This window comes from Typopeltis vanoorti, chromosome 12, assembly GCF_054136105.1.
Source record: "Typopeltis vanoorti isolate ZY-2024b chromosome 12, IOZ_Tvanoo_1.0, whole genome shotgun sequence".
NCBI lineage: Eukaryota > Metazoa > Arthropoda > Arachnida > Uropygi > Thelyphonidae > Typopeltis > Typopeltis vanoorti.
Genome location: NC_143560.1, coordinates 66,897,501 through 66,916,997, shown reverse-complemented (window position 1 = coordinate 66,916,997; position 19,497 = coordinate 66,897,501). Strand labels below are relative to the sequence as shown.

General features: G+C 36.5%; 1 protein-coding gene across 1 annotated transcript in view; it reads left to right on the top strand.

Moving 5' to 3' along the window:
* The window catches only part of Top1 (DNA topoisomerase 1), a 198,059-nt gene that overhangs the window by 133,473 nt on the left and 45,089 nt on the right, over positions 1-19,497 (top strand). Inside the window, exon 11 of the mRNA XM_090401923.1 lies at positions 12,049-12,176. Coding sequence (XP_090258049.1) covers positions 12,049-12,176 — 128 coding nt within the window. The remainder of the gene's footprint in view (positions 1-12,048; positions 12,177-19,497) is intronic.

Sequence of the window (19,497 nt, the reverse complement as noted above, 5' to 3'; positions counted from 1 at the left end):
ATCTCCCATAATGCAAAACACATCTCCTTGTGGATATGTATAATGTTATGCATTAAATGGGAAGGGCCACTACCCAGACTAGTTTCGACCTTTATTGAGGTCATTGCTAATGCTTCTGTCTTGGTATCTCCACTTGGGCCTGGCTCCCACTGAAGAGACTTCAATAAAGGTCGAAACTAGTCTGGGTAGTGGCCCTTCCCTATTAATGCATAACATTATACATATCTGCAAGGAGATGTGTTTTGCATTATGGGAGATACTGAGATAGAAGTGTTGGTAGCTTGCTCCACCTTTTCAAGGAGTTGCCCAGTGTTGTACCACCTTACCTCAGTCCTGAAGATACTTTCAGGTGCAAACTTCGTTTGCACACACTTGGATATAGGATTAAACTAAATTTATTACAAAGTGCCTTAGATGATAGAAATATAAGATCTGATAATGTTGACATCTTGACAAGTAACAGACTGATTTGGAGGAAAATTGTAGATAGGAAGTTAGTAATGATGTAAATTTTTCATGTAGTACTCTCATATCTTGTTCCCCCCCCCCTTGAGGGTACATGGCAGAATTTGATAATAATGATGATGATTTATTTATTAAATAGTATAGTTCTAAGAAATGTTTCATTTGTGATTTTTGTTATTATTTTGACTAATAACATGAAGTGTGGTGACATTATGTCCACAAACCATATATTTGCAGCAACCTTATGATACTGTCCATTGTCTTGCTGAAAGAGACAGTGGTCAGTTTCATAGTAGTAAAGTAGCCACAAAGTAAGAAGCATTGCATTATCCAAAATGTTTAGATTCTTCTCAGAGTTCAATGTTTGTTGCATTGCAATTAGGTCTAAATCCAAATGAGGAAATACAGGACCATATCATCACACATCCACCTCTGAATTTCATAGATGGGGTTACGTACTCTGGTAAGAGAAGTTCACCTGGCATCTGCCACACCCATCCATCTCCTTGGTAGAGGGTGTAGGTTCATTCACCACTCTATAACACAGCTTTCCAAGCTTCCATATCCCACTGTACATTCTCTTTGCACCACTGAAGATGACACTGCATGCTGCTTCAGGTAATGTGAGGTTTGCATATTGCGGTCCTACCATGGGAACCCATGTTGTGGTCTCAGTTCTGAATGGTTTTTGCAGATTCATGTTCCAGTCGATGCCCAGAACTCTGCATTCAGTGTTTTGGGTGATTGCGAATGGCAGTTTTTACCTAACCTTCATAGCACTGTATAGTCACGTTCAATGAGTGTGGTAGGTCGCACATTGTGGGTAGCACCTCCAGTTTACTCCTTGTGTTTTCATCTCAGTATCACTGATTGTCAACCCAGGGATAGCCCATTTGTCAACAATTTGCTGAACAGATAGGCTTGCAACATATCCTATCACAGTGCCTCTTTCAAACTCCAACAGTTCCCTTCTCGCAGCCATTTCACTCAGACACAGTTCTGACTTTGGAGTATCATATTCCTCCAATTTATAATAGCTACAAACACATGACTTCTTACATGGTACAATGTACAAACTTTGCCTATCGTTGTTGTATGTTGACTTCTTTCCAAGCAGTGTATAGGTTTTAAACCTATATTAGCCACTTATTTATGACACGTGCTTGGCACGGTATGACTGTTGCTATCCTTGCACTTTTGACTAATAATGTATGTCATCCTACAAAAATAGAAAAGATAATTAAATCTACCTCCCAATATCAAGAAACTAGTAGAACTTATTGGACAACTTCAAAACATTAGTTCTTTATATTGGGAGGATCACTGCACTCCCTTACAGTCTTGGTTTATTTGTTCTGTCTGTTTTAGAGGTTGAGATAGAATATTTTTGACTAATGTTCTGTTGTAGATGCTACCATCAACGCTTGTAGGCCTAAGCAGCTATACTGTGTGAAATGAGAGGCATTGGAAAATGAGGCTGTGAGGAAGAATTTTGCAGATGTTTCCTCCAGGTTCAAAGAGATTCCCAAGCATACTGCAGATGTTGAGGAGGAGTGGGAGCTCTTCAGAACTGCTGTCACTGTCTATGCACTCTCATGCTGTGGCAGAAAGCGGCTTGGCATGGCGATGGGCAGTGAGGAAAGGACACGTTGGTGGAACCAAGCCAAAAAGCTGTCCAGGCAAAAACGGAGGATTACCTAACATGGCTTAGGGTCAGGTCACCTGAGATGCGTTTCAGGTACACTAAGGCACGAAAAGCTGCTGCTGAGTCAGTAAAGACAGCAAAGCAGAAGGCTTTCGAATCCTTTGGCGAAAGATTAGCTCATCTATGCAAATGCAAACAAAGTATTCTGGCAGACCATTCGCCGCCTTCGAGAGAGGAAATTGTGCACAGCAAGGGCAGTTAAGGCCTCTGATGGTGCACTTAAAACAACAACAACAACAACTGAGAAAGATACCCTCCACAGATGGAGGGAATACTTTGAGAGCCTTCTTAACCCAGGTGGCCCAGCAGTTATGGACATCCAAGAGGTGCATATCGGGGCGATGACTAGTCTCACAGTAGAAGAGGTCCATTTAGCAATAAAACTAAAATTGGGCAAGGCTGCTGGTGATAATGAAATTCGGCCCGAAATGCTAAAAGCTTTAAATCAAGACTGCGTTCTTTGGATGACTTGAGTGTGTCAGGCTGCTTGGATATCTGGGCGAGCACCAAAGCAATGGCAGACAGGCATAATAATACCAGTCTTCAAGAAGGAAGACCAGAGAGAGATTGCAGCGACTATCATGGCATCTCTCTGCTCAGCCTGCCTGGGAAAGTATATGCTAGGTGCTTGGAAAGTAGGTGCAGGAGCATAGTTGAGTCATAGTTACAGGAAGAACAATATGGCTTTCGTCTTGGTAGAAGCACAACTGACCAAATCTTCACTTTAAGGCAAGTCTTTGCGAAATCTTGAGAATATGCCAAGAATGTCTACACCTGTTTTGTGGACTTGGAGAAGGCATATGACCGGGTTCCTTGGGATAAGCTTTGGCAAGTAGTACCGGAATGGAGTGGATGGTCAACTATTAGCTGCCATCAAGTCCCTGTATGAATGCCCAGAGTTTTGTGTCAGGGTAAACAGCACAAAGTCTGAACCTTTCACAGTCTCCGTTGGCCTCCGCCAAGGGTGTGTTCTGTCACCCCTCCTTTTCATAATATTTATGGACCGGATTGATAGGCACAGCTGAGGCAGTGAGTGTGTCAGAATTGGAAGATCTAGCATTGGACATCTGCTTTTTGCAGATGACCTAGTTCTGCTTAGCTCTTGCATAGATGACCTCCAGCAGACCCTGGATAGGTTTGTAGCTGTTTGTGCAGAAGCTGGAATGAAGATCTGTGTGGCCAAAACTAAAACATTTGTGGTCTCAAGACAACCATCCCAGAGCACTCTACATGTGAGTAGAGTCATACTGAGGCAGGTGCAGAAGTTTAAATACCTTGGGTCCCTATTCACGAGTGATGGAAAGCGGGATGTAGAGCTAGATACTCGGATTGACTCAGCAAGCGCAATATTCCGGGAGCTTGGCCGTACAGTAGTATTGAAACAAGAGTTAGGCCAGAAGGTAAGGCTGGCTGTCTTCAATACAGTCTGTGTCCCCATCCTCACCTATGGTCATGAGAGTTGGGTAATGACTGAAAGAATGTGGACACAAATCCAAGCAGCTGAAATGAGGTTCATTCGAGGGGTTGCGGGGCTGACAAGACTCGACAGAGTCAGAAGCTCTGCAATTTGGGAAACCCTCAATACTGAACCGTTGCTTCTCCGTGTTGAGAGATCACAGTTATGTTGGTACGTGCACCTGGTCAGAATGTCACCAGAAAGGCTCCCCCAGCAGGCCCTCTTTGCCAAGCCAGAGGGTGGGAGGCCATGGAAGGCCAAGGACTCATGGGATAGATTACATCTAAAACCTTGGGTGGACACGTTTGAGAATCCCACCAGAACACCTGAGCTTGATGCTGGAGGATCGTGACCATTGAAAGTTCCTCTTGCAGCTGCTATCCCCACAACCCAATTAGGAAAGGTGGGCCTTGGGTATGTATGTTCTGTTGTAGTCATTTCTGTAAGAACAGAATTAAGATAATCTAGTTCTTGGTTTCTTTTATCTATATTCATCGAAATTCTGTAGGCTCTGTCACGTAAGGAACGGATAATGCCTATTTTTTGTGCTGGGTGGTGATGAGAAATGATAACATTTTTGAATACATTAGTTGAGATATAAGAGCAAAACACACTAAACTTCTCAATCTAAAGGAAACCATCTAACACAGGACATTATGTTCATGCAACTTCTCCACCACCCAGCACAAAAAATAGGCATCATCCATTCCTTGTGCAATAGAACCTACAGAATTTCCACAAATATAGATAAAAGAAACAAAGAGCTACAGTATCTTAATTCGGTCCTTACAAAAAATGGCTACAACAGAACATTGGTCAAAAAATTCTATCTCAACCTCCAAAACAAAGAAGAACAAATAAACCAAGAATATAAAGGAGCAGTGATTCTTCCATATATACAATCAGTCACAGATAAAATAGCAAGGTTACTTTGCAAAAAAACAAATCTAAAAGTTACTTTTTACCCTATCAAGAAAATCTCCAATCATCCAAAACCTCCTAAACCACCACATCTACCACTTAAAAAAAGTAGGTTCCTACAAGATCATTTGTAGCTGTGGGTTACACAACATAGATTAAACTGGCAGATCTGGAGAGATATGCTGATTGGAACACATAAAGGACAATGAGAATAAAGCACAAATCAAGGCTGGCATCACTTACAACAGATATAAAACATTTAGTAGAATGGCAACAAACTGAAGTGCTCCACATTGATTACCTCTTTTGCTCAAGAACAGTCAAAGAATCAACTGAAATGATGGAATATCATCTACAGTGTAACATGAAACAAGGGATGATTTTACATCAAATCTAGTCTTCCGTAATCTGTCTCATCACACTTGTATCTACCAGTAGTATACAGCAACCCATGAACCAGCATTACAGCGAATGTATGCTCTCCACTGTTTAAGTGATTTCAAATATTCTTCACTTGAAATGTTGACTGCTATTACTTTGCTTGTAGTTTTTTAATTTATTTGTGCTATTTCCTCATGAAGTGAACAATTTTTTTTTCACAAAACTAGTCAAATAAAAACAATTTATTTTTGGCTTCTTTGTGTGTGGTTAAGAGCCTGTGTAGCTCAGTGGATGTGGCGTTTGCACACCACGACGCTTGGCCGCACGAAGGAAGACTTGGTTTCGAGTCTAGTCGGCGACTAGAGGAAATTTTTCTAAGCCTTTTTTCGACCGGTTCCTGAGTTAGTCGATCTCTGGCACGGGCAAGCGGGTTTTTCCTCCCGTAAACTCAAGAAAATCGACTGTAGAACCCACATTATTTCAGACATTAAATATATTGTGTTAGGGTTAGGGACCACGAGATGGCGGCACATTTGAGCTGTCTCTCTTCACTGCGTACCGCTTAATTAGTGATAGCCTTGGGCCATCTATCTCTAATTGGTACCAGTGGAGATTGAACTGCCTACTCAGTCTCCAAAAGTTAGATAGGGCTAAATGGCCTCGCCTACTCCCCGTATACGGGAATAAAAAGGCGGTAGCTTTTTTTTTTTTTTTTTTTTTTTTTTTTTTTGTGTGTGTGTGGGGGGGGTTAATACCAGAAAATAGTAATTCTACGAAGATGTGCTGAAAAGTTGATGAACATCATGAAGGAATTGAGATAGAACCATGTAACTTACGTGTTATTCTACATATGCTGGGCACAGTTCCCTAAAGTCTCAAAGTTTAGTGAATCTCGGTTGTGGACTTTCTTGTATCACGAAAAACTTGATAATGACCTGCATTTCTGACTTAGAATTTCTTCAGAACCTCTGACACATCTTCTTATATATCCTAAAAGAAAAAGAACAAATTATTACAAGTTGAGGAAACATGGTCTGCGCAGTTAGCCTAGTGGCTTTGCGCTTCGCGACCATATGCCTGAGGAAGATCCTGAGCTTAAGGATCTTCCTCAGCCATAGCCAAGTTAGCCGGTCTTGGGCGTGGGCAGCAGGGTTTTTTCCGCCAGTTTATCTGGGGTTTTTCATCCCGCAAGCAGGCAAACCGGTCCCGTGAACACACAGGCTACAGTCATAAATACTTACAGCAAGGAAGGCAATGGGAAACCACCTTGCTCATAATCATCTCTCCCTAGAATGGTAGCATATAGCTACCCTCCCGCTGCCGTATGGCAGATGGGAACCAGAAGAGGAAACATGTCGATTAAAGAATTTTAAGATATGTTCATTCTTGTGGTTATATCAGTTGCTTTAATATCATTTTTGTTCTAGGTGTTTATCAGAACTTTTTCAGTCCCCTCTCCTCATAATATGTAAGTCTTTGGTGTTGTATTTAAATCTCTTTCCTCATAGTCTGCTGATAGGATAGTCTCACTCTGGTGCTGGTATGGAATAGCACCTGATATTTCACCTCCAAGTGCTTTGATTGCTTGTTGCCAAAAAAAACAGCCTGCCTATTAATCTTTCTTACTTGCTTCGAGAAATTTATCATAGCTCCTACCATATCAGTATACTGCAAAAGAAATAGCTCATCCAAAGAACAGATGACAAAAGATAATAAAATATTCAACATGTCATATTTGAATATACTATAGGTGCTCTCTGATCAGAAAGAGGTTATCTTTCCTTATTTAAAATGGTATGGAGGGGTTTTAAGCTTTCCGAAATTACAAGAACATCAAAACTATTCTTTACTAATTTCGGAAAGCCTAAAATCCCTCCATACCATGATGAAATTTACTATTCACTATCTGATTAGGAAGTGAAAGTTATCAGACATATTTTTAAATGATGGTGGTCTTATTTTAAATAGAGATATCATCTTTATATTTAATACTTTCCATTGAAGTCACATGAACTGCTCTGTTAAATTATGTCTTCCAAAACCCACTTAGATGTTTCAAGTGCGAAGACTTAATGCATGTTCGAATAGTTTGTCTCTGCTATCCTTTTTTAGTGTGTAGAAAAGAGAATACTTATGACAATATGTGGAAGAGATAGGATCCTCACCACATGTCGTTATGCCCGTGGTTAACCATGAGTCACATGGTAGTCAACCTCCTAGGATAGGAGGTGGCACTTGAATGGGAGGGGGGAAAAATGAGATCAACTTCTTCACAATGTTTCTGGCTGTGTAGGAGACTGTGACACATATTTTCAAGTATGCTTAAAGTAGAAAGAAGGTAATGTAGAGCCCATCTTATGAAGAGGCAAAGTAGAAGCTTACCGCAATAATATGTTGGTATTATTATGGTAAACTTTGTAATGCAGTCAGATGAATGATGTACGGTTAGAAAAAGACATGGATTTTATTTTCATCACTGACACAAGGAATGATTCTTCAAATTGAAGTTTTTTTCAGCATAAGTGAGTTAGCTAGTCCCCTATGGAGGTGGAATGGTGAATTTTTTAATTCTGAATAATGAGCATTTTTCTTCCAACATACATTCAAAACCATCAAGGTGTATAATGGAGCTTGCTGTAGAAGGCATGAATCTAAGTTGTTAGATTCATGTTGGGTAGTAGTCTAAAGATGGGGGTACTTTGGACTATATTGAAGTTTGCCTAGGTAGGACTTATGAGACTGGAATATTGAAAAAAAAATCATGAAGCTAGATTTATGGCAGAAAATAAGAATCTGAGATTAGGTGGTCAGAGTACTGACCTAAGTGCTTCTTCAGAATCACTCTCATCTGTCATAACAATTTTCCGAGAGCATTGACAATACCAAGGTATTTCTGTAGAAATAATGTACCTGTTTGAATATATATGCAGGAAAATCCTAAATCTAATGACTTCAGTATTCTAGCATTTTGCTGTTATTCGTAAGAAAAGAAATGCTCTTTTACAGAGTCACTTCAACCAGTATTTTCTTGCTGCCATATGTCTTTTCTGTAGCATTTCCATGGCTGCTACTATTTTAGTGACTTGGCATCTGTCATTCTTTCACTTTACATGGTTTATAAAGATGCAACCTTTCCAACCTCCTTTCAATCTGCACAAAGGTTTCTTCCTCTTACCTTTCATTCCATCTACATCCATTCTCTAGAACAGGCCCAGTGTTTCCCAAGAAACCTTAATTTTTCTTCAGAAAGAATATCAATAAGCACTTTTCTCTTAATCTCTGTCTACACATGGTCAAATGTCACTGACAAGTTAACTTGAAATAATACAACTTAAAATAAATAGTGAATGATCCTGTGAGTTTTACATTACTTCCATCTAGTTTTAAGCTACTTTGTACTAATTCTTAATGGTTTAAGGAAATTACAACGTACAATAGAATATACATTAAATTAAATTTTAATACACTTCCAATATTTTGGCAACGTCACGTTGCCATTATCACAGGAACTTAAATACAAGGCACGTGCATGCAAGCACAACACACAGTAAATAAGGAACGACGCAGGAAGCTATTCTTTCTCCTAAAAGTCCTGATGGCACCCTCCTAGTGGGCAATGTTGGTATTCTTGGCCGATTGGGCTGAAGGTCTTCTGATGTAGGTTTCCCAAATTTGAGGCAGTCTAATGCACCCAAATTTGTTTAGGTTTGGATTGTTTCTTAGGGCTGAGGCTGATTTCATGAATAGCCTTTCGTATTTTAATTTACTACAGTGTATTATCATGGCTTTCTTCCACCATATTCTATGGTGGGTATCCAGCACATGGTCTGCAAGACCAGAGTAGCTGTATTGGTGAATTGATTCCCCCACATACAAACTAGCTAAACATTTGGCCAAAGCCTTCACACCCTATACTGGCAACACACCTTTACACATAAAAAAACTCAGCCCACTTCAAAGCCAGCATAGAAAACCTTATACTCAAACATGACGTAATGTTCAGGTTTGATGTCTCCTCCCTATTCACAAATGTCCCACTCAAAGAATCCTTAGAGCTAATCCAAGCTAAATTTCCTCCTGATATCACAGCCCTATTTCAGTTCACAATGAATACAGGCTCTTTTGTTTGGCAAGGAAAATTCTACAAACAAATAGAGGGGGACAGCCATGGGTTCGCCACTCTCCCCACCCTTGGCCAACTTTTATATGGAGACTTTTGAAGAGAAAGCCTTAAACTCTGTCCCACAAAAACCAACCATATGACTTCGTTATGTTGATGATGTGTTCGCTATTTGGCCACATGGCTCCAATGCACTCCTCTCCTTCCTAACACACTTAAATAACCACACCCCAGAATCAAGTTCACCCTGAAAAAAGAAAAAAACAACTGCCTTCCTTTCTTAGACACACTAGTCACCCGCCAGCCTGATGGAACCTTACATTTCTCAGTTTATAGAAAACCCACACATACAGGCAGATACATTCACCAACATTTCAACAGGGCTAACCTTATCTGTTCAGATGACAATGCCCTAACCACTGAACTAAACCACATTCTCAACACTTTCTTAGCCAATGGCTACCCCACCCCTAAAAAAAAAAAAATCCAAAAAATATTGAAACTAATAAACACAACCCTCCCCCCACTTCACAACAAGGATTATCAGCTTTTAAATGAGCAGGTAGATAATGAAGAAAATAGTGGGGTCTGCTCATAATGTAAAGTGTTATATCATGAGAATGATAGTTGACTTCTCTGCCCCTAAAGTTTAACAGCTTTAAATGATTGAATGAAATGTCTGTTATGACCTGTACTTCAGATAAAACACTAGTGCACCATGCACTACTTGACCATTCCCTATATCCGAGGCACCTCGGAAAAAATTACAAAAATCCTAAAAAAAACATGACTTAACTTCTTGTTACAGACCTTATAAAAAATTAGCATCCCTTATCCACTCCACTAAAAACCAACCTCCTCCCCTAGACCTATCGTGTATACCAAGTCCCTTGCAGCTGCAAGCTATCCTACTATGGCCAAACAGGCAGGACAGCTAATATCAGAATTTCAGAACACAAGGACTACATCCGGTTTCACCAATACAGCCTCTCCGGTCTTGCAGACCATGTGCTGGATACCTGCCATAGAATACGGTGGAAGAAAGCCACAATAATACATCGTAGTAAATTCAAATACGAAAGCTATTCATGGAATTAGCCTCAGCCCTAAGAAACAATCCAAACCTAAACAAATTTGGGTGCATGAGATTGCCCCAAATTTGGGAAACCTACATCAGAAGACCTTCAGCCCATTCGGCAAAGAATACCAACATTGCCCTCTAGGGGGCATCATCAGGACTTTTAAGAGAAAGTTCCTCATTTACTGTGTGTTGTGCTTGCGTGCACGTCTTGTATTTGATAATGTGATAATGGCAACGTGATGTTGGCGAAATATTGGAAGTGTATTAAAATTTATTTTAATGTATATTCTATTATGTTATAATTTCCTTAAGCTATTTAGTAAGAATGTATAACCAATGTCTAAGCCTTTCCACGAGAATTTGTACTAATTGTATTAGTATCATGTGACAGCATTCGAAAGCTTTTTTTTTTTATCATGCTTCTTGTGTGTGTATTAGTTTTATTTTATAGTCTTTTATCTTATCATCATATTTGTTTTTTTTTTCTCTAAAAAACTGTATTGGGATTCTTACAAAAAAATTTAAAAGTGTACATAAAACTATTAATTTGACTATAATAGTATCCTTGATATTATTATAATAGGCTCTTGAAAGATCCATCCCAGGGAATGCTGATGATGCATACCTTACTCTTTTTATCATTTTAAATATCATACTTATGTGCTTTTGCAATACTGCTCAAAACATACAAGTTAATTCTCATTTTGATGTTATCTCTAAACAAATATGTCCAAAATAAAGGCAGTAACTTCTCAAACAGATTAATTCAGAAATGATAAATTAATAATATAAATAAAACTTATTTTGCAGAAAACATATTTTGTTAGAAATATGGGATTATTCAAAATGAAGGAGCAGATTGTACTTGTTCATGAATTCTTTATTTCCAGCAATATAAACATGAGTTGTACAAAGTCATCAGGGTCATCTTGAAGTTGAGGGCACAACCAGATTTGTAACATATTGAGGCATGACATCCCATTTACTGTTGCCTCAGCAAAGAAAAAAAGGCCCATAAACACATTCATTTTTGGTGGATTTCTTTCATATTCAATGTGTGCATGTGGATGTTCTTTCCCCAAATTCTCACATGATGATTCACTTCACCACTTAAGTGAAAAGTTGATTCATTAGAAAAAATGAGTTGTGCTGTGAAGGAATCATCCTGTATGTCATCCAACATTTTTACCCAAAAGTCTAATCTTTTTTTTCTTTGTCCCTTAGGTGTAGTGTCTGCATTAACTGCAACTTGTAGCCTTTCATATGTAATCATTTCCTGAGAACACACCATATCACTGGTTGAGGAATTCCTTGCTTGGACTGCATCTGAATGCTTGCCGAATTTTTCAACATTAACTTTGGAAATGTGGATGACCTGGACTTTTTCTTTTACTGAGGCATTACTCTTCGTAAAATTTTTTGTACCATGAGTAAATCTGTTTATGACAAGGAGGAGATTCTTTCTTAAAGTGAGTACAGAATTTACATTGAAACATAATAATGGAATTATGCTTTACATCAATAACACAAAGCACTTAACTCTTTGAGCAAGTAACTGAAGAATCTTTTTTTGCTTCAAGCACTTACAATGCACTCTAGCAGCAAGAGCCTCCTACTAGAATGCAGGGAAAAATAAACTCATGTTTTTCCTATCAGGTGATATATAACATGTTTGTTTCATTGGAAATAAAAATTTTGCCAACAGGTACAATCTGTTCTTTCATTTTAAATAACCCTGTATACTGACTCATCTCTTAATTGTGTCCATTTCAAACTACATATTGCAGATTATAATAAGAGTTAATGATTAAATCTTATTATTTTTTTGATTTCACTTTGAGTTTATACTGACGATTTCACTGCTCACGGTGAATATTCTAATTCAGTATATACTAATTTATTTATTTAATGTCTTGTAGCTGAGATGTCTCTTCCAGAAAAACTTTTGGCATATAATAGAGCCAATCGTTCAGTAGCTATCCTATGTAACCATCAGCGTTCTGTTCCTAAAGGTTTCTCAAAGACTATGGAAAACTTGACAAAAAAGGTAATGCATAAAGTGTACAATATTATAAGAAACACATGTCCTTTATAAAAATTAAAAATGTACAGTAACTATACTAATCTGTTTAGCTGGCAATTCAGTAATGATTGCCATGGTCTTAATTTAATTTTGCCAGCATGACAACTGATACAGGGAACCTCCATCATGGTAGGTCACTGGACATTAATAAGTTTAATGAAAATAATTTGTTATTAAACATTTTTACAATTCCCCCCCCCCCCACACACACACACTCTGATCATGTCACACAGATTTTAAATTCATATGCATAATTCATTCTCCCATAAGGATAAAAGCTGTGCATTTGTTAGATCTGATGCCTCTTGCTGGAGAATGCTGAAATAATTTCTTTTTGAAACTTTTTTTTTATAAATTTCAAACTCCCAGAATTGCTGCTAATTCAATTTAAAAATTCGAGCTCTGATAATTTTACATACCTTTTAAACTACAATATGCATGATTTGTTCTTCCACAAGGTTGAAAGCTGTATATTTGTTAGATCTGGCATTTCTTGTTAGAGAAAGCTAAACCTTGAATCCTCCCCCCTCTTTCAGTCTAGTCTCATTCAAAATTTTCTTGTCTCATTTCATTTGCATTCGTTTTCTGCTTCTATATTCTCCAAATTTTAATAGCTATTCTGTCTCTTTTTAATTTGTCTTTGAAACTTGATTTTCATCCATCCAGAGACTTACAGGGACGTCATCTTCCTTGGGGGCTTTAAATGTTCACAATTCAACCAGACTTTCCATCTGATCAAGTTTAAAGAGATGCGGATCTGTTTGCTATCAGAATTGATTTGTGAAAGACTTTTCTATCTACTAGTATACTTGATGGATGGACCTCTCTACTCTTCCAAGAAAAAAATTCAGCATACAATAAGTATCTTGAAACCAAAACTCTACCTTCACCAAAGTCTATGCCACAGTATGCAGTTGCTTCAAAAAGCCCATTAGCAAATCCAAAGTGAACCATAAAATGGGCCAGGTGCAAAAACCCTGTCCTTTCCCCCCCCCCCTTCCCATGCTCAAATTGCAGTTGTTTTTTGCCAAAGTTATTGGGTGCAACTTTTGCCCATCCATGTATTCAGTCAGCTGTCTGATCCAGGTGGTGCTTATTGTACCATAAGATATGGCTGACCCACTGGCATCATTTTTCTTTAACTCCTGCGTCGATGATCAAGGCAAAGTATTACACTTTACCATGAACAACTCGCTTCATGCCTTTCTCTCCTCCCAAAGTCAGGCTCAAAACTTGTACCTTGGAACTTAGTTCATCCATAGTAATCAATGGCCTGTCACTTTTTGGATTAACTTCAGTGCTTGTCCGACCTTAATACAAGATGTCCACTGTGACAATGTGCTATGATCTACTGCACCATCTCCATAAACTTCACATAAAACATTGTGAACTTAATTTTTTTTTCACATAAGATTTCAGTTTTGATATATGGTTGCTCATCGTCATTGTATAATAACCAAGCATTTATTTTGAGTTAATTTTCTTCCATTTTTATTTCTTATTTCACTGAACAAGCATACCAGAAATAGAAAACAAGACATGTTTTTACTGTCTTGCAATTGACTTCAACATGTATGATGCTATGCAGAACTTTTGAAGTAGTCCTTGTAATTAGCAAATAAATGCAAAGGATAAGTATCCTATGAATAGAGAATAGATGATCCGAGAACTAGGAAAAATTTGTCTTAAGATTTTTTTTTATCTTTTTTAAGCTTAATAGGTGCATTTAGGGGATGCTTCTTTTGTATTATTACAAAAAAAATTTTGTAATAATGCAAATTTTTTTTTAAAAATGCATTTTTCATCCTGCCTCCCATCCTTTATTAATTATATTTCCTATTTGATGTTTACAGACTTAAACTATTATAAAACATGTGGCCCATTTTTGAATAGATATATATATTCTCTCTTTTGGAATGTGTGTCTTTACAGTGGTATGATTTCATTATTAACCACCCTTTAGTTCTTTTTGTTATTTTTTTTATATCAGTTCCACATGGAAATGGTTGCAAAATTTTATAACTTATCAGTATTGTTTGTGAACTTGCTAGTGTGTGTGGGGGGGGAGAACTTGATATCTTGTTTGAGGTGTCTGTATTCCTAAGAGAATTTGTATAGGGGAGACTTCACCAAAGCCATAGAAGTAAATGGAATGAAAAAGATGGACCAAAATTGTTTGGTATGCTTGAAGCTGGACTGTAAATGGATGTTGAGAGTGCTCATATGTTTACAGGTTTAAGGGAAAGTGAAACAACAGTGACAGTTCAGCCGAACAGCACCCATGGAAGTACACCCAATCCTATTTTTACATGCTATATACATTCTAAAGAATATTGAGTAAAAAAAGACATCTAGTATGTACTGTATATAGAAAAATATTTTCTCATAAGCTCTTAAAACTTTCTTTAATGGTACTGGTGTTTACTAGTTTGTATTTTTGGGTGTGATCTTCAATCCATGTTAGCAGCATCTTTTCCATTTTTCTATTAACTATATCTCTGATATGTTAAGAAGACTTAGTCCTCAATTTTGTACCAGAGGCTACAGATGGTCATAATAGCATTTTCGTTTTTTTTTTAATTGTATGAATCGGAGCTTCATTCAAATTAAAACTTTTGCCAACGGATGTGGAACCTTCACATTTTCAAGCCGATCTAAGATTTCTATTTTTGTTTCTAAAGAAATTGTTTTTTGTTTTGGCTTCTTTTCAGTTGTTTTATCCATCATTTCTGGCAAGGCAGAAAATATTTTCAGTTAGTTAAATAAATCATATTATATAAAAATTATAACTTAACTTAATATATAAAAAAAAATTCAAGTTTATTTTTTTGATTTAACTATAACAGCACTAGAAATCAATTAACACAACTCGGAAAACTTGGAAATTTCTTATAAATTTTTATTTTTGAATTCAAATGAACATTATATGAAAACATTAAAAAATAATAAATTTTGTTACAAAAATAATACTTGAAAAATTACATGCATACTTAACAGGATTTCTTTAATTTTGTCAACTGTGTTATTTCAAGACCGTGTTAAAACAGGATTGGGTGTACTTCCTGTAAAAGAAGCATAAAGCTGAAAAAGAATGAGTTTTTAATAAATTTTGCCATTTGGCATTTTTTGTGATATAGTAATGATTATTAGAAACACTCACAGGAATAAAGAATAATAATCTTATTATTGCAAATATTTTGGCCTAAAATTAACAGGCCATCATCAGTGCTGCAGCAAATCACAAGGTAAAGCTAGAACAAAGAAATGTTATTCCATTTTGCACAGTTGAGCTACATGCCACAGATGATTACAAAATCAAATGAGATTACAATTAAATTGAAATTAAAATAAATTAACTTTGAATGTAATCAAATAACAAAATTAGATAAATTAATATAGTTAAAGATAATTAAATATCATCCTCATAAATTGCAAGCAATAATGTGTTCCTTCTCCCCCCCCCCTTTTTTTTTGTAATGTCATTTCATTCAAATTATTTTATTTACCTAATTTTGTTATTGAAATTCATTTGTTTATATTTGTTATTTGAAAACAAGAGTTAAACCTTGTATATTCAGTAGAAAAACCCCCTGAAGAAAACATTGATTCAGCCAGAGGCATGTGGTGAGATAATCTACAAGGAGAAAAAAAATCAGAACTCCATGTTGAATACAGGAAATTAAAGAGAGAGTCGAGGAAAAGAAGAAAGTATATTGAAATTTTCTAACAAGTGTGTCAGCTTGTGCTCTTAGAGAATACATAGCAAAATATATGAAAGTGACATACTTTCATATATACTGTGTAAAACTAGCTAACCAAAAGTCATGGGAAGACTCTGGTAAGAACATACAAAATAACAGGAATGTAGCAAAATATTCTGGAAGCTATTGAAAAAACTTAGAAATGGAGGAAAGAGTCCTGTGAAAGGAATCAGTGATGATAAAGGTAATGTGAAAACTGAAGATAGAGATATTCTAAATGTGTGGAGGAGTAATTGCTTTGAAACATTGTTAAATGAATGTCAGCATGGTGGTAGAAAACACTCAACAGGAATGCAATCAGGAATATTTATCCATATTTCAAGTAGAAAAAGGCATCAAAAACCTGAAAGTTAGCATAAGTAGATTACATTTGACCAGAAATGCTCACATATGGAGGTATAAAAGCTTTACAGTAGCTGTACTGCATGATTGGAGTAGAGCTCTCATAGTACCCATCTAAAAAAGAGAAATAAAACTGAATGTGAGAATTGCAGAGGTATTTCCCTACTGGGTGTTCCTGTTGAGATTTATGCAAATATACATGAGAAACGGCTAAGAAAACTTGTGCAAGGGAAACTTGATGAAGTGCAACCTGGATTCAGGCCAAATAGAGATTACCAGGATTTGATTTTCACTTTATGACAAATAGATGAGAAATCTTGGGAATAGATCTGGAAAAGGCATATGACAAGGTGCCAGTAGGAAAGCCCTTTAAAATGCTACAGTTATATGGTGTAAATGGGATATTATATCATCAAGTAATACATAGTACTGTTTTAGCTATGAGTCAGCAGTTAGAATGGAAGGAGGTACAGGAAGAGGTTTTGATGTAAAATCAGGTATGCTACAGGGGCTTACATTATCTCCACTGTTATTCATTATCTATATGAATCACATTATGAAGGAAAAGTGAGATTAAAATTGGCAATGTTAATACAGGCTAATGACTTCACATTGATTGCCTTAGTATTTCATAATGTAACACACACACACACACACATCCCTCTTTCGGACATGTATAATACTACATTATGGGAAGGGTCACTACACAGACCAGTTTTGACTTTCATTAAGGTCTCATCAGTGGGAACTAGTTGTGAAGAAACTTCATGCTTAAACTTGAATGATAGATTAAACCAAGAATATAATTTCTTGGCATTTTTAATTTATAGTATTACCAAGTGAAAAAAATTTCAACATCTGTCGCTGATCCAGAGTATTTTAATAATAACATGATACACCCATTCACTACTTATATATGGGAAATATATGACTTTTGCATTAATTCAAACCTGATATATCTTCTGGGTCTGGGTAGTAGCCCGTTCCATAATGCATAGCATCGTACTGTCCAAAAGAGGGTGTGCTTTTCGTTATGGGATACCAAGGTAATTGATGTGAAGTTACTAGACTCTATATGCACATGGCCCAGTCATGAAGAAATTTCACATGCAAACTTTGTTTGCTTATACTTGGTTAAAGGATTATGCCAAGAATATTTCTTGGCATCTTTGAAATATGGAATAGTTTTATCCTAATATCAGGAGGCCATAAAATTTGCCAGCCTCTTCACAAGACACTCTGTGCAATAGAAACTATCAAGCAAACTATTCCTATCAATTGTTATAATCCAAAAATAACTACAAAAAATAGTAATAAAGAAATATATGTAGTCAGGCCTATAACAAGTACCACAAGACTGACAAAATTTTCTTCTTATAATTGTTACTCATATCAGTGATGAGTTAAATCTACTTTTTTTTCTTCAATTCTCAATAACTTTATAAGCAATATATTAAAAAAAAAAAAAGAGTATTATAAAGAGAAAAAAATAATATAATCATACCTAGATATTATTGGTATGAATATGCTTGTATAATTATTACAGTACTCGTGATAATAAATGCAATTTATTTGTCCACGATTTTAAAACCATACACTTAATGCTGAACACAGTTCCAATTATTAGTCTTTTTAAAAACTTACACGATGATGTGTCAGTTTTTAATGCTGAACACAGTTCCAATTATTAGTCTTTTTAAAAACTTACACGATGATGTGTCAGTTTTTAAAGCGATTCAGCATCATTGTTACATACAAAAATCATCATGTCCAAATTGTTTAGCATTTTTCTGCTTGAGGCCTTCAAGATCGGCCCATCTATTTAGAATCCAGCACTTCTTTGTGTAGTGAACCAAAGAAGTAATGCTTCATCGATGTTTGTAATTACGCTCACATTTTCCCTTTGTTTGTTTAGGTGATGTCTAGTGCCGATATGTTAAGATTTTATTCTTCCAAAATGTTCTTTACTATTGAAGAGGACAAAGAAAATGTTTTATACACTTCACGATGTTTCACGAACCGAGAGACGCTTTCTTTTACTATATATGTTTCCAATGGAAGGGTTTATTTTTAACTGATTTTACAGTCATGGCAGGGTTTGGATAAAGTGAGGGAAGAGGGTTGGAGGGCTAGATGCTGAAGAGTCAGGCAGTGAGGGGATGGTCCCCAATGACAAGATTACGTTATAAATTGCTTGTAATTCAGTGCAGATGGTCATAAAAGATAAGTCACTTGTTTAATTTTTTTTTCTATTCCAAGAACTATCTGAGCAATTAAGACATTTTGCATAGTTACCAAAATGTGTACAGTGTATCCATGTAGTAAGCCCATTATAAAAGTGAGCAATGTTTGTGAATGTGTGTAAATTAAAATCATTATGGCTTTTTGCTCATTACAGCCATGATCTTGTTATTTCTGTGCTTGTTAACAAAGTTTGACATCTCAACTGTGTTTTTTGCACATTTTCTGAATGAAGTGGAATTCACAGAATTCCAGTTCCCTACTTAAAAAGACACTTCTTAATATATTAAAAAGTGCCTTTTTCCATCAACTGCTGTTATCTTTTCCCAAGACATGTTCTCTTCTTTGCTTCTAGCTGGTGTATCAAATTCCATGTTCCTGTAACTTTTTTGGTCAAACAAGTAGATTAATTAAATTAAAGATGCCAAGAAAATATATTCTTATTTAATTCTTTATCCAAGTATAAGCAAATAAGGTTGCACATGGAGTATTTTCACAACTAGGCTACTTCTATGTAGACTCTAGTGACTCCTCATTAATTGCCTTAATATCCCATAATGTGCTTTTCATTATGGGATATGTACCAGGTGTGTATACAATGCTGTGGATGGTGGGAAATTTCACTATCCAGACTGGTTTCAACCTTTATTTGAGGTCTCGTCATTGGGACTCAGACCAAGAGATACATCTCAACTATGTTGAAGTAATGCAGAAGTCATGCGTTTCCCATATTCATTTGATTAAGCCTCATTCATCTAGAATAGTCCACTGTGGGATTAGCATTAGCCACAGAATCCATCAGAACAGCACAAAATTATTACATAGAAGTTCTTATAAGTGTTGAATATTTATTCAAAAGAAGCATTAAAGCCTCATTATACATCTCCTGAACCTCACTTGCAGTAATGGTATAACCATTCCTAGAATTTGAGAAATTATTT